The following is a 22297-nucleotide window of genomic DNA, read 5'->3' on the forward strand; positions in this document are numbered from 1 at the left end:
GGGACTGCTGCAGACGACATTGGTCTTCTGACATTTTCGGCTGTTTTCCACCCACCCTTGATAAATCATCTCAGGCCCCAAATGGATCTGTGATCTGTACCACATGCTTGGAATGAAGTGCTAATTAAATACTTCTACTTGATGTAGACAACATTTCTTTGAGAAGACAGTAATGTGGTACAGATGCCATGCATTCCCATAGGGATGGAGGAAGCAAGCAGTGCTGGTAGGTCGCTCTGCTCGAGAAGAGTGGGATGTAACACGGGCAGCTCCTGGCTGGTAAGGTTCATGCTGACACCGTGCTCATCTGGGCCTAAATCCCTCATGTGGTCCCTTACTGTGAACACAGATGTGTGTCACAGATACCCCACGTACCTGCATACTTTGACACCTGTGCAATAATGGTGGAGCCTGAGTGTTTGAGAGGCATTCAGTGCCCGAAGTCAAGCAGGTAACAGCTGGTGGATGGTACAGAAATGGAGATGGATCTTCCTGGGTTGAGGCCTGGCCAAGTCTGTTGGGATGACAAGGATGACAAGTAGTTCCTGGCTTGGGTTGTCCTCGTGCAGGACAGAGCTCCATAGCAAAGGAAATGAAAGGAATTGGGTTTAGCACAAGAACTGATGTCCATTCTGGCAAGAAGAGGAAGACTGACAATCAAGCTCCAGAGCAGCTGGAAGGCTCTGCTGAAATTATTGCCGTTGAAATCATGATTAATCTTTACATTTCAGGGTCAGCAGGCACCAAGCACAGAAGAGCCAGATCACCCAGCTTTTGGGTAGGCTCACGCAGTTAATGGGCCATATGTTTGAGTCCATTTCCAAGTAAAGACTTGCAGACAAGCAGCTTGCTGCAGGCTTGAGGCCAACTCTTGCTTTGTCTTGAGGGAATATTTTGAGCAAAATGGGTGTCTTTATGGAGACGCAGGCTCTTCTCAGCATAATCTGGGCACATTAGACAAAAGTGGCGCTGTGCATGTAGGAGTTCAGTTTCCCAGTGTGAATCCTGAGCTTGGATCAAACCACTCTCTGGGCACAAATTACCACCAGGCCAACAGCCAGCCAAGTGGACAGAGATTGTGTGTCATGGGGCTCATCTCCTGCACACAGCATTTTTCTCTAGAGAACTAGACATCCAGATTGTCCTTTTTGTGAAGGTAAACCCTTGGGTATCTGAGGGGCTATGAGAAGTGCCTGCCCCTTCTTGAGCTGTGGTGTCAGGGATGGGCAGGAGAGAGGCTGCCCTGCAGGACAGGGTGTGCTTGGGGCATGTCAGCTGCAATGGTCTGAATGCACCCCCGGCACAAACAGAGCAAGTAGGATGGAAAAAATAAACTAGAAAATGCAATTTTCATGGAATCGTGGTTACTTCCAGGGCTGGAAAAAATCTCTGATATGTCAGGGTCAGGATGGGAAGAAAAGAACTGGATTAGGCATAGATTCCAGATGGGAGTGGAAGGACCGTGGGCCAGGATTGCCAGCTTTAATTTGTTTGTGCTAATGAGCATTTTTAGTAGGCTGCCTTATGATCCATCAATTTGCTCTTTGAGATGGATCATCACCCCACTGATGGAGCTCAAGTGACAGTGATGTGTTGGTGCAGGTGACATAACATTCATGTAGGGTGTCCAGATCCCCAAGTGGCAATTCCTGTAATGCCAATGCTTTGGGGGCTTAGTGGTGATGCATTAGATCTTACATTTACAGTGAATGTATGTTTGTAAGTGTAAACTGGAGAAGCAGCTGTGCACTGCAGAGTTAATAGGTGGGAGGGAAAAGCCCTGTTCTTTCTGTTTTCATTATGACACATTTTGCTTTGAATTGCAGCCAGTGTGAGCCACTTCTGCCTGCTCACAGCAAACACAGCTTCTCACCATGCTCTCCCCTGGCCCCGCAGCTTTGCCCAGCAGAAATGGGCACTCAGAGATCCCGAGCTGCAAACTGAATCCTCTTTGTTTCTCTTCTGAGGGTTGCAGGCTTGTAAATATCTGAAGTGGCATAGTAAATGGTCTCTGCAGCAAGACTGTGCTATTGTGTAATGTCAGAGCAGTTTTTTTGTTAAAAGAGCAAAGCCAGCATGCCTCCTTGCTCATGTTCCTGATGTGGATCACTGTACGCTGAATTTCTGCCTGCAGTGCCCAAAGTCTGCAAGCAAAACTGAGTGGAAGGGTGTGGGGAGCGATGTCTGGTCCCACCGTGCTGCACCAGCACTCCTGCAGGCACAGTTAGCACTCAGCTGGCTCCATCTCCACTGCAGCCTTCACGTTCCTACAGCCCTGCAGGGAGAGCTGCGTCCCCACGCCCATGGCAGAGGCTGCTGGCAGAGGTGTCACCCCAGCACTGCAGCACCAGGGCAGGGCAGGCTCTGCAGCCCCACGAAGGCTGGGGGGGCACACGGGTCCTTCACTGCGGATCTGGGGATGAAATGAAGCTCTACCCAAGAGACACGGGAGGTGTGACAGTAATCAGTTATTTGGAGTAGTACAGTTCATTTATCATTCATCTGTTGTGGGCTGAGAAGGAAGTTTCAAGGTAGGATTGTTCTGTCACATGGAGGTGTTCCAGGAGTCACCAGAGTCAAAAGCAGAGTTACAGCCATTGAGTAGTGTTAACTTTGTCTGTCTTCAGCTGAGGCTGATAAAAGAGATGGCCGGATAAGATGGAGATATCTTCAAAGCTATCATCACCAGAAATATGCAGTATCTTATTGTGTGAAATGTATGAAAGCTGCTCTTGTAAACATCCAGAGACAACTTCCATGTTTCTTTCCAGGAAGTTCTGCAGTGCTGTCACTGCTTTTGGGGAATGGGTGCTCTTGGGAGAAAAATGGAGGTAGGAATCCAAGATGATGGAGAAAAAAGAAAAAGGAGAGAGGGGTGAGGGTGGGTGGCTCAGAGGGGAGACTTCTTCAGTGAAATGTTACACACTGACAGTGTGAACTGCACTGCCTGCTGCTGTTTACCATGACTACACACAACTCAAAGTACTTTGGCATTTAAACAGTCATAGGTTCAGGGATGAGTCATGAGCCAGAGCTGATATTTTATCCATGGCTGTTAGCAAGTGGTTTTCTAATGCAAGGATCTTTATTCCACTCTCCCTGCATTGATGGTATTTCTGTTCACAGATTATTTTGCTGTAGAAGACCAGTGCTTCTGGGGCTGCCCATTATTGCGTATGTATATGCATATATATATACATGTATTTTTTTCAAAGCCACACTGCCAGTCAGTATTGCAAGGTGTTCCAAGTTCCCACTCCCCAGGGAGAGCTAATTAAGGGAGAGAGACACCTTCTGGCTCTGCTTCTGTAGGAACCTGTGAGATGTCGTGCTGTTGGTGGTGAGCAGGTCTGAGTCAAACCTCGTTCGGTGCAGTGTTGGTCAGGAGACGACGCGTGGTTTGTGTGATAAGCACAGCAAGCACTGTGAGCATGGGATGGGTGTCTGGGAGCACAAACTGGGGAAAACAACAAACCTGGTGAAGTTGTGTGTGGAAGTGGATATGTTTTTCAGTGCTTCATGTTAAATTCTCCAGTATTTCTGGATATAGTGAGTCAGAATAGTCTGAGATGTGCACAATAAATAGAATCATTCACATACAATTTATTTTGATACAAAATGTTCTCCCCTGCCTTAAACACAGCCAGCCACCCCAGCAGCCTGTCTGCCCCTGAAGGAACTTGTAGTGGTGATACAGGAAAAAGAAGAGGTACTTTCTCCCCGGAGAGCAGTTAAGTTTGAGAGCAGACAGCCCCTTGTCCCAGGAACGTGTTGCTGATGTGAGCTATGGACTTCAGGCAGCGGCTGGTCTGGAAGGCGCAGCTGAGGATTGTTGCTGCTGGAGGGGGAACTGACTCATCACATCATCAATTCTCCTCTGCCAGCACCGCACAAAACATCTCGTATCATCACACTCTCTTTCTTCAGCATTTCTTTTTTAAAGGACCTTCAAACTCTGCAGTGCTTTTCGCTCCAGCTGCTGTCACATGTTGGGCACTGCAGATCCCTGGCCCCACGCAGGAGGACCTCCCTCTCCAAGCACCGCCAGGGACAAACCAGGCCATGAGTTCCTTGCCTCGTGCTTTTGCTCGTAGCACTGAGCTGCTCACCACCCTTCAGCTGCAAGAAAACCAAGCTTTCCCATCTGAGCCCTTTGGTCTTGTCTGAATCCCTCCTTTCCATGCTGCAGAAAAGTGCTGTTCATCCCAATGGAGATGGGATGGCCGCACAGCAGCCACAAGGCGCGGGGCAGTCCGGGCGGTCCGGGTTTGCACCAATACTCTACTGGATGTGCCAACAACGAGTGGCTGCTGGGAGAGCTGAAACTGCTGCTTTTTTCTGTTCACATCTGCATCTGATTTCCAATCAGGCCTCGGCTGGTGAGAAGCCAACTAATCTACAGCGCTTGGGCTTTTATTTTTGTTTTCGGGGGGCTGCTGTGAGCCAAGTTCAGTACCACAGAACTAGTTTCTAATAGAGCTTTTTTTTTCCCCTTGAATTACAAGAACTTTTGGACGCCGATTATTTTAAATGGATCTTGTGGGAAAATCGTTACCGGCCGTTATTTCTCTGCAGCATTGCCTCTGTCTGACTGCCACGAAGGACGCGGCCGTGCCGGCTGTGGGGCAGCAGAGCCGCGCAGTGGGGCTGAAGCCGGGCCAGGTGCAGCGCTGGGTGCCCCGTGTGTGCGCTGCAGTGTGATCGCAGCGGGGAGCGCTGGGAGGGCAGGAGGAGCATTTCCTGCAGGCTGTGTGCGAAGCTGCCTGCGCAGGTATCCTGTCCTTGCATTTGCTGCCGTTGTGGCAGATGAAGGATTGGTGTTGTGTTGAAGATATGGGAAAAATTGTTTAATCGGAGACTGTAACGGAACTCAAAAAGGATCCATCTGTGATTCAGCCATCTCAATCTCAGGGGGCAAATAGCGTGCTAAGGAGATGAAAAATTCCCAGAGTTCTCAGGCAATCTTTTCTGTGAATGACAGCTGGACTTGTGATGGCTGTGTCTGCCGAGGGCCTTCTGCTGCTGCTCACCATCCTTGGTGTGAAGGCTCACTGTGTGTGTGACACCTGTGCTAGAGCTGCCAGCTGACCGGGCAGCTCCTGCTGTTGAAAGGTGCTGAACTGACAGCCTCTGCAACTGCAGCTTCCCCTCAACACGTGCAAATGGCTGGGGCGCAGCTGGGTGAGGAAGAGAGCAAATTGCACTTATTCACTAAGAACACAAAGGGTACAGGCAACCGACATAAGGCCATGAGAGCCCTGTGAGCCTTTGCTGCACTCCTGAGTGCTGCACAGCCACGTGTCCCTGCATGGCAGTGCTGGCAGGGAACTCACCCAGCCGGAGCAGCCCCATGTCTGCACACACTGCCATCCCTCTGCCTTCCCCAGTTCATGCTGCTGTTTGCTGTGCAACTCACCTGGTACGAATGGGAGATGAGCAACTGTAGCTTTTGCCTTGAAATTTTTTTCCCTCCTTCATGCTTGGCCTTCTGAAGTGGGCTGCTTTTTTTTTTAATATTCTGGAAGGAAGGGAAAGTGCTGAACTTCTGTTTACCTCATTTTGTTTGAACAGAGCCCTGTGTGTTAACCCTCCTCCACACAATGAAACTCTGTACAAGTGAAAATTGGCTGAGTGGGTCCTTATTCAGCATCGTTCATCGCCACGGCATGGCCCCATGCAAATGTGGCAGATTTACATCGGTAAAACTGAGGAACAAAAACAAAAGGCCCACGATATGAAGTAGGGGCCGATATTATTTATGAAGTGCCAGGAATGTGCTGAGGATGAGATGAAGATCCAGCAGCCCGGCCCTTGGCGTGGTGGCAGGGTGACACACAGCTCAGGGCCCCCAGTGGGCATCAGCATCGTGGTGCTCCACCTCTGGGGAATGCCTGTGGGGCCTCCAGTGAGCACAGACTGTGCAACTGCTGCAAGAAATTGTGTTAAAGGAAATAGTTCTATTTTGTGATGTTGGCCCGTGATGTCAGAGGCGGATATTGGTGGTGTGGCAGTAGGGCTGAACCTTCCCACCAATGTCCCGTTACATCTTGTTGCCATGTGACAGCTGGCAGCAGAGGGGCAGTCTGACAGAGTGGTGTCTGACATGGAAGTGCTTATGGAGCAAAGGGAGGAAACTGAATTCCCCTACGTGGAAAAAAAAGGCACCCATTGACATCCATCGACAACTGCTGGATGTTTATGGAGACCAACCAGTGGGTGCTGGCACAGTGAGGCTGTGGTGCTGCGTTTCAGCAGTGGTGACACTGACAGTGGTCACCTGCACTGGTGCAGCATGAAGGCTCCTGTTCATCGCTGGTGAAAATGCACAGCTAATGGTGATGACTACATTGAAAAATAGTGTTTTGTAGCTGAGAATTTGCTCTGTCAATTAGTGGTACTGTGCTCCTTGTATCTGTTGTAGTTTGCATGGAAATAAATAGGAGGCATTACTTGTGGAGTGACCTACAAACGTTTAAAGCCCCAGGAAACCCCCACGTCAGTTCCATGTCTCTGTGTCTTACTCCCTTTTGGCTGCAGTGGTGTCAGCAATGTGTCCCACTGGGGGAGCTCAGAACCAGACCTCCCTCGGTTCTGCTGAGCATCCCAGGGCTGCAGCAGCCCTGCCCAGCCCTGCCAGCCCTGCCCGGGCCGTGCACTGGGTGTGTGCAGCACTGCATTGCACTGCACTCATTCACAAATTCTCAACTTCTTCATAGCAATGGCAGTTTTTGCTCAACAGCCCACTGCCTGGCCGTGAGCGTGCCTCAGCCCTTTCCCCGCATCCTGGTGGTTTTTGTTAGAGGAAGAATTGCATCTCTTGGCACTGTCTGAGAGGAGAGTTCTTCTGGTTTCTGAGGCATTGCTTTTCAGTGAGTGTCTCCAGCTGCAGCACACCCCTGCAGTCAGGGCACTGACTCATCCTTTTCGCCATCACTATAAATCTGTTTTCATAAACAAAATTAAGTGCACTGTGTTTATTCGTTAGGGAGATTTAAAGTCAGATGTCTCTCAGCAACCAAGGAAAATGCTTCACGGGATGAATCTCCCCTCCTTCCCCCCCTCCTTTTTTCTTTCTACGGCAGAACAAAACCACTGTGGGATGCTGCCCCAATGCTGTCAGCGGCTCTGTGCGCGCTGCGGTGCTGCTGAGAGCAGTGCTGAGTGCTCCGGTGGGGCCATCAGAGCCACAGCTCCAGACATGGGCACTCGGAGATACACAGAGATGGGCAGGAAGAAATGGCTTTAAGCTGCTCCGTGTAGGCATAGTGCAGCTGAGGGCTCCCAGCTCGCCAGGCAGAGCAGAGCCACCCTCAGCCTACATGTGACAGATGTAAGGTTGTCTGGGGCTGCAGCTGTAGAGGGACAAAACCTCTGGGCTCTCATAGAGGCTACGTACAAAGGAAAGCAGGAACCAAGAGTGGTGTGAGGTGGCAGAATTCAATTAAACTAATTAATAAATATGCCCCTGTAATTCATGCAAGTTTTAACTCCAGTGCCTCAGTTCTGCATCTTGGACAGCTGTAGTGTTGCAGAGGGAGAAACACAAAATGCTGAGGTCTGGAGAATGCTGGTCTTTAAGAATTTAACATAAATTCTAACTGAAGCTTGTATGCGAACTGTTAAGTCCTAGCCTGAACCACTGATTGAGCACCTGGGGAAAAGCCCTGGTCAGCACTGGGAGCACAGGTGAAGGCAGTTCAGCTGAGTGGAAGGGGTGGAGCCTGGCTGCACCTCTCTTAGACCTCATTTAAGGGCTGACTGTGGTGGGGAAGGGTCTCTGGTTGAAGATCCTTCCCTTGTGGAACACTTTCTGCAAGCTGAGATCTTTGGAGACTGGTGAGCACCTTTACTTTTCTTGTGAAATACCATCCTCTCTGTGCTGGTCTCTTGCTGTTGTGTTCCTGTCCTGCCCTTCCACCCTGTTCATCTTTCGAATTGTAACAAAGCTGAAGGAAATGAACTGGATCAGAATGAGCAGGTCTGTACAGGGTTGTGTTCTGTTCATATCAACCTGTTCACACAGGTTGACTCCCTCATGTATGTTGCCTGTTACTGTGCTTTTCAGAGTCCCCCTTTGACAGAGTACCACTGCTCCCTTGGAAATTTGGTTTATGCTATAGAATCCAAATCAGGGATTGCAAAGCATCCCCTATCCTGAGCTCGTGCTTCCATTCAGATTGCTTTAATCCTGCAGAGCAGAATTTGTCAGAAGAAGAAACCCTTGAAGCAGCAGCGAGCAGCAGCAGGTATAATCTCTGCATTTGGGAGAGGAAGGAACCTCATCCCTTAAAGAGTGAGATCTGGGGCTGAGTGCTCGTTGACAAGACCACATTATCACAGAGTGGAAAACAGACCTTGAATATCTGCTCCTGACAACTCCCCAGTGCTGTCTTTTTAGCATGCAGATTTTGTGCCCGTTGAAGAGGAAATAAATGTGGAATTTGCTGCCTTTGCAGCAAATGTAAGAGGAGGTATTTTGGCCAGTCCTGAAATCCTACTTTCTACCACATACCACAAGTGAATACCTTTTACTTTTGAGGGAGCCATAAATCAGGAACAAAGGACAGCAGAATAACAGGGTCATGTTTCTCCTTCTCTGCACCAGGTGCCTGGTGCCAACAGCAACAATGTTAATGTGAGCAGGGTTTCTGTGCCAGGCCATTGCAGGGGCCGGCAGTGCGGCAGCTGCTCACCTTTTGGTGCCTGGAACCAGCCCAAGTTTGCCAGTCTTCCTCTGAGACTGTTCCTCAGTACATGATGGTTGCAGCCTACCAGAACTTTGTGAATCTGTGTGTTTGCAGCCCAGAATACCGACGGCACCGGGCTGCATTGAGGGCTGGCAGTGGGCAGGGAGGGATCGTCCCCTTTAGCTCTGCCCTCCTGAGGCCCCATCTGGAGCACTGTGTCAAGGCCTGGGCCCCCAGCACAGAGAGATGTGGGGCTGTTGGAGGAGGGAGGGCACGGGGATGCTCAAAGGACTGGAACTCTTCTGCCATGGAGACAGGTTGAGGGAATTGGGGGTGTTCAATATGCAGAAGGGAAGCTTCCAGCAAGACCTCACTGCGGGCCTTCCACTGCTTAAAAGCAGGGAGGCTGACTTTTTACAAGAGCTGATAGTGGCAGGGCAGCAGAGCGGCCATTGTCTGCACCCATCCTTCCCATGCCCGCATTCAGCAGCCACAGTGGTGCCCAGCACTGCCCACCAGCCCAGCTGAGGCTGCCAGCTGCTCCCGGTATGGTTTTCCCATCTGTGAAGTGGGGCTGTTGGCTGATGGGGGTGTGCAGTGCTGGGGAAGCTGGGATGTCACCCACTGCCACAGCAGCTGTGCAAACACCGGTTTAATAGAGCTGCTGCAGCTCTTAATTAATATTTTATAATAGGAGAGGCATCACCCACTCTGATCGCTGGCTGCACGAAGTGCAGCAGCAGCAGAGCTGAGCCCGGGGAAGCCCTCAGTTTTCTTAGCAGGGAACCGAGCGGTGCGGGGCGGCCCGAGCTGCGTGGAGGACAGAAAAACTCGGCTTTCCAAACAACACAGCGGGCGCAGCCATGACGCCCTTCTGCTCTTGGCAGGGCGAGAGCTGGGGAAGGAGGGCTGGGAGCCGCGGCGAGGCCACGGGAGCGGAGCGGGGCGGTGCGGGAGCTGCCCTGCAGGTGGCAGCGAGGCTCCGCTCCGCACGCAGCCGCTCCGCCCCGAGCTCGCTTGTCGCTCGGAAGAAGCACCTGAGGAGCCGGTTTGGTACCGACAGCGCTTCGGCCCCAGCCCGCCGCAGAGAGAGCAGCGCCGTTTGAGGCACAGCGTTGCGATCCCCTTCCCGTAAGGAAGAGTAGAAAATGTAAGAGGTGTGGGTATGACTCAGTTGCTTATATTCCTCCCGTTTATTTCTTATGTTATGTGGCCTTTTTTTAAAGGTAAGTGAAGCCAAAATGCTTTCGTGCAATGCTGTGTGTATGCAGACAGTGAGGATCCTGATTTACAGCATTGTTTTAGAATTGGAAAACTGAAAAACAATAGGAAAGGTACTTTGCTGCTAATGCCGGTCTGAGCTGCACGGCGGCCACTGCAACTCAAAGAAAAGGGCTCTGTCTGTGTCCTTCCCCTTCAGCAAATCCTAACATGAAAGCCAAGAAATTAAACAGCTGCCGGCCTCGGATTTCAGCGCTCCTCTGTGCCGTCCCCATCAGCCTCCCAGGGAGGTCTTCATGGCTCTCACAGCTTCCAGCGGCGTTACAAAAAGCAACCATGACAAATTTACTTGTCTGGCCCCTCCATGTCAGCAGCTTCCATCCCCAGCACGTACCTGGGGGAGGGTCACAGCGGGGACCTTGGTATCACCAAGTGCCAAAGGAACCCCTACTTCTGCCCTGCTTTTAGCTGGGCTTCTCTAGAAACTGACACGCTCTGAGTCTCAGCCCTGCTCGGTAAACTTGGGCCTCTGAGTCTGCTTCATTCAAAAGCCATAGTAAGCTCTGGGTGTTGTGGCCATCAGGCTGCAGTGAGCAAACACATCAGTGTCCGTGCATCTGCAGAGCACAGGCACTGCCTCTGCTCCGTGCACTGCTGTGTGCTGCCTGGCTGAGCAGGGCCAAAGGCAGGGCAGGTGCATGGCTGCACACTGCTTCCAAGCAGCCACCTGAAGGAGACAGTGGGGATGCTTTTAGAAAAGAATCTGGCATGAAGCTGAAGGGCAGCTTCTAAAATTGAGTAAATTGCATCTGTATTAAAAAAAGAAAAAAAAGGAACTTGTAAGACGTGTATTTACACAATTGAGCATGCGAACAAGCGAGTCCTCGTACGAAACCCAGATGTTCATTAGAAATGTGACTTGGTCTCCTTTGCTGCTACCACAAGAAGTAAAATGGGAAAAAAATCAGCTGTGCTGAAGGGGCATAAAGGAGTGAGTAAAGTCTACAAAATCCAGGAAATTTCCTGTTGAGGCTAAAAATCTGGGGTACCGTTGCAGTCTTTTCATTTGGACCAAAGTTATAAATTAAAGCCAGGCGTCAGCTCAGGTGCTCAAGTTCTCAGCCCTTAGCTGTGGAATTTCCAGGTTAAGTTACTTAAATTTTCCTGTTGCTGAATAAAGCTAAAATCCTGCGTGCTGTATATTTGCTCATCGTAAAATGTTCTCCCCCAGCCAGTAACAGCTTCTTTGCTGGCGAAGCCTTCCTGGTTTATGAGCTTCCCAGCCTTTGTATGGGGCACTGCGAGTTAAGAGCTTCCACATGGCTCTTTCTCTGAGGCTTCTGTGAATAAGCAAAGCAAAGTACTTGCTCCATGTCCAACAAATGCATCAAATATGGTTTGAAATCTCTGTTTTTTAAACGCGAAGGATAATGTTGATTTTGTTAAGGTAAATGTCTTTAATCCTATGCTCTGTAAACTCGACTCTTACTGAGACATAATGAGCTCTGGGCATCCTTCCAGAGGTACGAAAATGCATCTTTAAGTGTCTCCAGTAGAGAAATGCAGAACAAAGATTTAGATGAAGAAAAACTAAAGAGAGCACACCCCTGTCTCCAAAAACCATGTACTGCTGGGGAAGGGCATTTACTCATTATTATGGATGAGTGCAGTAATGAGAGGGAAGCCCTGCAGAGTGCCTGTTGGTGGGGACTGTCTGCTGCTTTTTACTGGGGTGGCAGTGAGGGGTAGGGGATGAAATGAGGAAAAGCAGACAATAACAGCTAATGAAGAAGTTCACTGAGGTATCGCTGTCCGAATCAAACTCATCTACAGAAGTGGAATGGGATCTCAATTCAAGGGGATGCCAGGCATCTCATTTCCAAGGAAGCAGTGCGTGCTCTGGGAGCCTTACGTGTCATTGTATTCTGGGGGGAGATGGGGACACGTGTGGGGGATCAGCCCCTGGGGATGTGATTGTCAAGGGAGAGAAAGGGGTTTAAGAATACACCAAACACTCGTGCAGCAGATGATATTCTCTCATTTATTGCTAATCTACCACAGTACAGGCAATATATAAAAATATTTTACAGACAATAGCAAAAAAATTACATTGGAGGTTAACCATGTTGTTGTAGGAATGTAAATGATATGAACTCTTTTTTAGTTCTTAAAGTTAGGCTTTTGAACAAACAGTTTGATTAAAAAGACATCTGCTAGATTGATCTGAGAGATGATTGCTTTCTTGCATGTGTATCTGCTAACGGGGCTTTGCACAGAGAGTGTCTGCAAGGAGACCTGGGTGTCCTGAGCCAGGGGAACACATCATCATCTCACACACACACACAGGTCCCAGCCAGGACACAGCAGTGCCCCTGTCTGGTACCTGGCTGTGCATCCCAGCTCTCACCACACTGCTGTGTACAGGGACTGGCAGCGCTGCTAAACAGCTCTTCAGTCCTTGCAGCTCTGGAGGAATGACCGCTCATCCCACCAGCTGGTGACACGGAATTCATTTGGTGACTCAGCCATTCTAGAACTTTCTGCCCCATTTGGCTGTTTTGAGTGATTGGAAAGAAACGCGAGCTTTTTCCCCAGGTGACTCGTTTGATCTGTTAGAATGTCAGCATCTTCGCTTCAATTTGCACTGCGATGTTGGTTTGGTCCCAATTTATTTATTTCTGTATACCAGGAACAAGGAAAATGGCAAAACGAATGGCTCTTAGACCAGATGGGTTCCATACTGAGTGCTGGTTAAAGACATCCCTACCGACTGTCACTGCTGCACTGATAAAAGTAGCAGACGTGAAGGACAGATGCCAGCTTCCAACAGGTGGATTACTGTTTCTGAACTGAGATGAATAAAGGATTGTCACTCCCCGTGTGTCACAGTGGGCACTGTGAGGTGCCTCACACACACAAATGGAATCAGTGTGATGTAAACAGTGAGGAAAACAGTCAATTTCTGGGGAATCTGCAGTTCACCCAAATGCCATGTGAATAACCAAGAGAACTGCAGGTAAATGGGAACACCAGGTGATTTCATGTGGTGTAAGCTTTATGAAGATGCGAATCAATTCTAAATCTGAAAATAAGATGAGAGTCATTTCCTTGAATCCCATCTGGCAGGTAATTGTTCTCTATTAGAAAGCAGTTTGGAAAGAAATACGGGGACAAAAAGATTGAAATATTTAGAAACGTGCTTCGAAAGCGTTTAAAGTTGTCTTTGAAGTCTTTGGAAATGGATCAAATATGACTTTGGGGGGCAATAACAATTCCACAACAATTGCATAGAAAATTAATGCGCATCAACAAATGAAGATCCACCCTTCATAAATACTATCCTTAATTCAAAAGCCGTTGCATATTTGGCCAGACCAAAAGCATAGACACTTTTTTTGGTAAAGATACGGATTACAAAATACATTGTAAAAACATGCTAGCTAATTTGAGAACCGTTTTAGATATGTTATAAAGCAGCAGCATTTTATACAATAGAGAATAACATAGTGCTGTTTCTGGAAATATTCTACATTCAGAAAATGCTGTATCCCTACAAGAAGAATGGAAGTGATACATATTTACATGGATACAAACAAAGCAAGTGCAAAACCCATGGCTCTTCTACATTCTTTCTCCCAGGAACAACACGTACATTAGACACCTTCATCCCATCGCAGCTCAGATCTTCCACTTTGCTTATTCTCATGGAGAAAAACGAAAACGGGACTTCGTATTTCATTGCCTTCACGAGCAATTCCTCTCCTGGCAAACTGTGCTTCCGACACTCATAACTGACACAAAAACATCTCCCTGGTATCTGTCCACTCCCATTCCACTCTTAGACTGTTTACACGTCGTGAACGACGGTTTTATTTTACGCATTCATATATTTGATGCAGACGTTTATAGAAGCTCATCCTGTACTTGCAGCCAAAGCTCGGATGGAAAAAACGAAGTATAAAAATGCACACGCACAGAAAAAAGAAAGAGATGAACTTTGAGTTCCAATGAGCCCCACGTACTTCACATGGTATAACTCTGATGGAAAATGCATTAGAGCTGTACACCCTGCACACAAGGAGGCCTTTGGTACAATGGCAGGAAGGCACTGTGGTGAAACATTCAGATAACTGAGGAAAGACAGAATTTCCTCATGTGCAAATATGGCTATCATCCAGATAAAGTGAGAACAAATTGCTCACAGAATGGCATTAACTCTTCTGAGGTTAATCTAATGCTTCTACAGAAAGAGAGCGAGGCGTGTTATGCCACAAGTATTAATACTGCAGAACACTGCTCAGCGAGAACAGGAAATAATTTAGTACTGCGTATTCTGAAGTTCTTCAGCCTAGCTATATATCTGTAACACATCAGTTTTCTTTTTAAAAAGAGACAACAACGTATGTCGCTATGTCTGAGGATACTCCTCTCCAGAAATAAATATAAAGTGGTTAAAGCTGTTCTATGTAACTAACGGTGGATGTAAAAGCAGGTAAGAGTAGCACAGCCTGACCTGACGTAGCTGTAGATAAAACCACTAAAATGTAGTCTATATTATATACATCATACGAACCCTCGCTCCAGCAGCTGGCTTTGTGTGGCAGCAGGTCTGCGCGGCTGCAGCCAGCTGTAGGACTGTTGTGTGTGGTCAGAGAGAAGCACAGATGGATGTGTACACATATATATATAACCATCTACTCTTACGTGGTTATAGTATATAGACAGACATGTATATGCCTCTACCCTAACACATGTCCAGATTAGTATCTATGCTTTTAAAAAGGAGGAGGAAATACAGCTAGTGCAAGCATGAGTAAAGCACTTGTAGCATATATTAAATATATATATATAAACCCCTCTCCTGCTCTCCAAAGCAAACTGCCCAAAAGAACAGCCCAGAGCAGCATGCATCTGACCTTCCAGTTCATGCTCAGGTGAGGGCACATCCTGCTCAGGAGCCCTGCAGGGCTCGGGGTCAGCCTGCGTGGCTCCTGCTGAGGGCTCACTGCCTTCTGCAAGGCTCCATGCCTTCTTGTCTGCTTTATACGGCTATGCCTCAGAGCAACAAGGGGAGAAAGATGTTTAAATGGTCACTGGGGGACAAAAATTGACAAAATCAGTCAACAGCACAAACACACGTAGTGCAACTGCATGCTGCAGGGAGGGCTGCTGGGGATTCGGTGTGTGGGATCTGACGGAGGGCACTGCCACGGCCAGCTGTGTTCTGACAGCCACCAGAAAGCAGCAAGAGCTCCCGACTTGGAAAGAAGCTCACATTCTTTGGTATTTCATTTGAGATCCAGCAAAAGAAATGTTTCTGTCAGTTACCTGGGGACTTTGGTTTGCTCTGAATGGATTTTTGTTTTTTTTCATTTCTCCTGTCTTACCCTTAGAGGTTGGATCAGGGAAAACTAGATGGCCATTTCTGGTCCTTCCAAGCCAAGAGATCCATCTGGGCTCTTTTGCTCAGCTGCGGTAAAGAATTTCTGACAGGCAACTGTTGGCATTAGCAAGTTTTCAAAATGAAAAATCCATTAAAATGCATTAAAAATACATGATGGGTGGTAGATTTCAACAATATGGCAGGTTAAAAACAATTGAAAAAGTGGCTCATCTGAGGCGTGTGAACCAGCTGAAGTGCTGTGCAGTATAAATGCTGTTTAACAATAACTAAACTATGCAGAAGGCACCGCAGCCTCAGTTTTATTCCTGCAGAAGGCTGTGGGATTGGTGCAAGCATCTTTCTTGCAGTACTGGGGAACAAACCAGGCAGCTGCTCTGCTGGTCTTCATTATTCACATGACCCAGTGGCTGCTGTGAGCATGTGGGCACACTGCTGAAGTCTGCTGTGAAGCAGCTGAGAACAGGGCAGGTTTGCTGTGTTTTCTACAAGTTCAGGCTCAGTGCCCATAACAACGCAGCTTTCCTCATTCACAAACCACTGCTGCCCACAGAGCAGCAGCCTCCTACTGCAGAGATCAGTCACTCCAGGTGTGCTTTCATCCCACTGGGGTACCAGAGATGCACTGAAATCTTACAAACTTGCTAGCTGTACGGCTGCAGGCTGCAGGTAGCTCTTACTGTGATTGGCATTTGTCAGTACATTACATTCAAACACACAAAGCAAAACCTTACATGCTACCTCGCATGGAATTTTAACCTTTCCAGAAGCTGCTGGTAGCTTTGCAGTGCTGAAAATAGAGTATTATAAGTGTATACTTTTTCTTGAACATACAGCTTCTGTGAAATGCAATTATTTTCCTCTGCAGCTTGTGTGGTTAAACATTACAGCTGCTACATAAGACAAGGTACGAGCCAACAGCGGGCTCTACATGAGAAGAAACAGCAGCAATTTATTGGGGAGAAAATACGTAAGATGTGTTCGTATGGTGCCTAAATGAGGACAGGTCATAAAATATTTGGGTTTACTGTGACTCCTGTACATTCATCTCTGTTTACGTGGGTTTCATTTACCTTGAGATAGGTGTAGCAGCTGCTGAACTGCTCTTTTTACTGGCTCTCCAGAGCATCCTTCTCCACCAAATCCCTGTTCAATCTGACAAGAAAAAATGGAGAAAATTGCCGGATTCTGTTGACGTCTACTGCTTGAAATACTGATCACGGTGCTCAGAGTGAGAAAATACAACCTCTGCTCCCAGACTGGATAAAGGCAGAGTGAGCTTGAGCTGCCTCAGTTTCCTACAACAGAATTTTTCAGAAGGGCTTTGCGACCTGGAAGGCAAGTCATTGTTAGTGAGCTGCACAGCGCTGCTCTTTTACGGAATATATTACTCTTTCTTCCCTTGTTTCCCACCCCACCCAAATAAAGACTAATATATAACCTCCCTTGCTTTGTGTGGCCTTCAGGAGTGCCATCTTACTTCTCCCTTATTCTGAGATAGATGCATCGATACATAGCTAGATTTTTGCAGCAGGCTTGAAGTGTTTCCTCAGACAGATGCTCTGTTACATGAGAACAATGCGATCTTTGGACGAAAGGAAGGGTGCCCTTTTCCATGTTTACAGAGAGAGGTGGCGAGTTGCTTAGTCAAGGCTGTCAGCTTGATGCCAGTACATTGTTCCTTGCATTGAACTGGTGCCTTGAGATGAACAGCTAAGGAAGCAGGAGGTTGCAGGGGCACTGGAAGGATCTAAGAGGTCAGTTATGGAAGGATTTGGTAGAAGCTGTCTCACAAATCTTCTTCTATGTCTGATTTCTGGCAGGGAGTCCAGAAAATTCCTTCCTGATAATTTCGTTAACTGCGAAATAAAAGAAAGAGGAAGAAATGTTAAGAGCACTTCAAAGTCACAGGAAGTAAAAGCAGTCCTTGGGCAGTCTGCCGTTAATTCAGAACATCCTCTCTCTATTCTTACTGTAACTTCGTGATTAAAACTAAAAAAAAACGTCGGCCGAATAATCCATGCCACACACTTTTGTTAAGCAAGAGGGAAGGAGAGGAGAGAGGGGGCTGAGGTGGTGTTTGGCATGCTTCAAGTGCCACGAAAACACAGCTGGCAACCTGTTCCATGTCCCCGGCACACACTGCATCCCCTGCGTAGCACAGCCCTGTGTCACAAACAGCTCCTTCATCCGGGCAAACTGAAACCAAGGTGTAAGCATCTGAACACTCTAACATTTCTGTCTAGGATGAAATGAGAATATTCTGAATAGAGAAGGGCCTGACTTGGAGGAAATAAAGTGGGTAGTGCTGAACAGACAGAGGCTGCAATTCAGCTGTTGGCTTCCTTGTGTTTCTTTTCTTTTGAAACACCACCGGTGCCTCTATTTGGTCCACACTTTTGTTCTAGTTTGTTTGCAGACTGCAGCAGAAACAAATTTCAGTGCACTGCTCTAACAGTCTCAGAGGCTGGGACAGGTTTGCCAGTAAGGCTCAACAGAAGGCACCGAATCACTTCATTCTCTGTTTAAAACAACCTGAACAACAGTGCCAGGTCCCTCGTAGCACAACCTTTCTATCTAGGCAGCGACTTTGTTAGGAGAGACCTAGAAGATGAGTGCTTTGGTGCCAAACTCCGGAACTGCCTGCTTTGAGACTCTGTTTCCATGCAGCTCCTCAGTGCTGCATTCACTGGGGGGATCCTCCATTTGGAAACTGCTTATTTTCTCTAATAAATTTGTCAAAAAAAAAAAAAAAAAAAAATTTCTAAGGCTTCAGACTCCAAATCTAAATTATTTTTCCCATTGTTATTTCGATGCTAAGCCACAGACTAATTCAAAACAAAGCAACTCCTCACCCAAGCTGACTGACAGGTATGCAGCTGTAAGACTCCACAATTCTACATATAAACAAGAAACGTTTATGAGAAGTGGCAGTTTATCGCTGTTATAATACTGTGCCCAATCTCTGACTATCTCTGGGAGAGCACATGCAATAGTTTTTAAGAGGTATGACTATTAGTTTGAAATCTCTCTATAAGCAGTGGAACTTATCCCATAAAATATCTGCTTAATGCGAAGCTCCACGCTGTCGCTGTACAGCGCCGCTGCAGCTGCCTGCACTCCTCACGGGCTAAGAGCTGCCCTGGTCCCTGTGCGTGCTGTGACACAAGGACGGCCCTTTCCACCCTCCGATCTCAAAAATCCCTGTGCAAACAGCCTGGATTTCAGCTCTTCTTTCCCATTCCAGCCAGGAGACGCCTGATTCCAACCAGTCGGTGCCTGCTGCAGAGCACACGTGCCAACAACAGCCTGCCCTCTCCTGCTGCCCAGCTTTCTGCTCCGCCCCAGCCGGCGGGGTGCAGCCGCGCGCACGAAGCACATCACAGCCGCGCTCGGTGTGCTGCAGTGCCAGCAAGCAACCAGAGGGAGGTGAGGTTGGTCTACTTTCAGGCCGAGCCCTCCTGCGGCTCAGTCAGAAGAGCTTCCTGTTTGCTCTACCCAGGAAATGAGAGGAGCAGGTCTTCAATGGAAATTTTTCAGCGTCTCAGCTAAAAATAGCAGTGAGGTAAAAGAAGTGGGCACCCACTCTCACAGGGTCATTTCCTTTCTAAAAACGAGTGGGCTGAGACTGCAGGGCAATTTATTTATTGACGTGCCAGCGTTCCAAAAATGCTGTGCAAGTTTCCTTTCTTCTAATGCAGCCACAACTAATGGAAACATCGGAGCCAACAGTCACCTTGGTCTAAGAAGGGTTAATGTCAGGTGAAGGAGCAGGTAATTAAATTGGCTTGCTACACCTTCTGTGGGGTCCCTTCTTGGTTCTGCTTCCCAGGCTGAGCGTGGTGTGAAGTGAAAGCAGCAGCAGCAGACCACGAGCCTGCTGAGGGCGGTCCAGCTCTCAGCCCCAGGCAGCTGGGACGGTGCAGCGATGGGCTCACCCAGCCTGCAGGCTTCACTTTCCCTGCTGCGTGCTGCACTGGAGGTCAGCAGCAGGTTTTGTGGGCTGAGGTTATAGAGGGACAGCAATCTGAAAAGAGCTCCAGTTGCAGCAGGACGGTGTGGAATGCAAACTCTGTGGAAGTGCTGCAGGACCATGCTCAAGTGCACAGCTGGGTTCCCTCTGTGTGAGCTGCTGCAAGTTGCAAATTGGATTTTTGTTGTTTCTGAATGATTATCATTCAGTCCCTGTTATCAGTTGGCCTCAATGCCCTGTAGGCACCCTGAATTCCTGCTAAATCCATGTGGCACAGGGAAGGAGGGGCGGTTAAGGCTGGGCTGTGCTAGCGCTCCAAGGGAAGGCTGTGTAAATCCAGCAAGGAAAGTCCCGATTTACAACCAGAGCCCCATAATCTAATGAATATATGCATGTTTGGAGAAATGGATTCCAAGACTGCTTGGAGTCACTACCACATAGTATGGTGGCATCACTCATCTCCAGATTTTGGGAGCACGTGGATCCAGACTGAGGTGTAATCTCAGTGACTTGGGTTTCAATAGCAGGGTAAACAAAATGAGCAAACTGAGATGTATCTACACTTCAGAGGAAGCTGAGATCATGCACTGAACTTGCTATTCTGAGATCCCACAGATCTCCTTTCAGTAACATGGTTAAAATGTCTCTCAAGTGTTAGAATCACGGAATTGCTTGGGTTGGAAGGGACTTTAAAGCCCATCCATCCAGTTCCAACCTCTTGCCACAGGCTGGCAGCCACTGACCGGATCAGGCTGCCTAGGGCCCCATCCAGCCTGGCCTTGAATGCCTCCAGGGATGGGGCATCCACAGCTTCTCTGGGCAGCTGTGCCAGGGCCTCACTGCCCTCTGAGTAAATAATTTCCTCTTTACACATAACCTAAACCTCCTCTCTTTTACTTAAAAACTGTTCCCCCTTGTCCTAAGCACTCAGCTTTGATGGGTTAGAGTCAGTCTCTCAGGCTCCAGTCCGCAGAGATGTTTAAGACTCTAATTTGCATCTTCTCAGATAGAAATCTGGAGAGTATTCACTTGTGGGATGATAGTGGGTTGTATTAAAGCCGAGCTTCGACTAGTAGTCCAGAGACAGAGAACAGTCTCCAATTTTAGTTGGCAACGAGTCAGGCTCCTTGTAATTGATTATACACGCACACACACTCATATGCATGCGTGCACACACACACATCCACAAACACATTGCAATAACAACTTTACTGTGTCATTCCACATATGTGTCTGGAATAACACCAGTGGAGGCAACGCTGTCACTGCACTGTATCTGTGGCAGCTGCTGGGGTCTTAGGATCCTGCAGCAGTGAGGGTCCCATCAGGGGCAAAGCTGACCTCCATGGGTTCCACCCTGCACCACATTGCTGGGCAGTGATCCCAGCTATTCCACATTTGCTCTGCTAATACAGCCAGGAAGCGTTTCACACGCGTGCGGCACGAGACACGTGCAGAAGGCCTGATGGCGTTTCAGGGACCGGAAAGTTGAACCCTGAGCTTTTAGCGTGCCATGGAGATGTGAGCAGGCAAACCACGTCCTAGCTGCCGACTGGGAGCAGCAGGATGCTTCAGCCCCGCATGTGCAGCCCCATCTCTCCTTCCCTGCCCACCAAGGCCCAGCTAATTCAGGACAGCTCCGTGGTACGCATGTGGGGAAGAAAAAGAATGAGAAAAAAATTAAACCAAGTGAGATTTTAAACTCTCTAAGCCAAATAAAAAGGGGCATGACTTTTTAATTGAAAAAATAAATAAATAAATAAAGGTTAAGAGAAACACACAGCTGGAGAAAAGGCAGAAAAATACCAATTACCTTTCTTTTTGATTGCTTGGATCAAAGATCAGTCATTCTTTTTCATATAATGTTTTGTATCCAGCTAAGGTGTGTATCTATCAGCTCTGAAAAAGATTTGCAAAACCATTTTTGAGAAAAAAAAAAGTAACCTTTGACCTATGTTGCAAGGCCAAATGCTAGCGTTCAGCTACTCTTTCATTCAGTGTTTTAATTTATCAAAAGGACATTTCAGCATTTACAATACATAAGGCAGAACTTAACCGCTGACCTTTCTGTTTGCTCAGATCCAGCACAAGGTTTTACCTTTTTTCCCCTCTTTTCTCAACTGATATTATCTAAAAATAAGTATGCAAAAAAAATACAGACCTGCACTGATCACAATACAGAAGAGCAATGCTGGCAGTTTGGCCCGAGGCCTCAGGAGTGCAGGAGGTCGGAGCGTCTCCTAAGCCAAGTCAGAGAGCAGTCACTGCCTTTGGCAAAACTCACTGATGGGATCGTCCTCGTGGCCCAAATAAAACGTGACACATTTATGCCAGACCAGAAGTCAGTCCCTTCTTTCAAATAAGAGATCTAAGCACAGTGGCTGTGTAAATTAGACCTTGCTTTGACTGCAAGGAGCAGGACAGATATGCCTAAAGAAGTTAGGAGAGTTACGGTCTTTCCTTCAAACACAAATGAAAGTGATTTTTTTCTCATCAAATGGCGATATTGAAAATTGCTTTTTTCTGTCTTGTCTTTTTAGATTTAAATTTATCATGAAAGCATTTGGCACTTCATCCAAAACCACCTGGAAATTTAAAAAATATTCCAATAGTAAGGAGGAAAAAGTACATCTTAAGAACTAAGCTAGTCTTGAGTGCAGGTCTCAGATATGTCTTTGCTGCTGGATTTCAGGTGACTATATATAGAACAGAAATATTTTAGTTGGCTCTCTCAGACTGTGCAGCCACGTATCAAACACTGGAACCCACCACGCAGTACACAGCCTATTTTATACTCTGCATCCTGGAAAATCAGCCTCTGCACATGTAAGAAGAGCAACTAATTAACTGGTAAATACAAACTTAGGTGTATCGGGCAAAGGAGCCCAAATCCTACAAACTGGGGAAAAAAGGAGGGTGGGGAGGTGTCTTCATAAATCAATAGCAATGAAAGGCTTTTTCTGGAAAACTGGGACGTATAATGGCCAAGGGGTGCTCAGCTGTGAGGTTTAACTT

General features: G+C 47.7%; 1 protein-coding gene across 5 annotated transcripts in view; it reads right to left on the minus strand.

Moving 5' to 3' along the window:
- Positions 1–11930: 11930 nt before the first annotated feature.
- The window catches only part of NFATC2 (nuclear factor of activated T cells 2), an 88263-nt gene continuing 77896 nt past the window's right edge, over positions 11931–22297 (minus strand). For 4 of the 5 annotated variants that reach the window (XM_042834462.1, XM_042834458.1, XM_042834459.1 and 1 more), the window contains exon 10: positions 11931–17168. In XM_042834462.1, the coding sequence (XP_042690396.1) occupies positions 17113–17168 (56 nt within the window). In that variant the 3' untranslated portion in view covers positions 11931–17112. Of the gene's footprint in view, positions 17169–21095; positions 21182–22297 lie in introns of all 5 variants that reach the window. The other variant, XM_042834460.1, reaches the window with a different exon arrangement.

This window comes from Centrocercus urophasianus, unplaced genomic scaffold (genome assembly GCF_019232065.1).
Source record: "Centrocercus urophasianus isolate 14NV4802_14NV808 unplaced genomic scaffold, USGS_Curo_1.0 seq_46, whole genome shotgun sequence".
Lineage (NCBI taxonomy): Eukaryota > Metazoa > Chordata > Aves > Galliformes > Phasianidae > Centrocercus > Centrocercus urophasianus.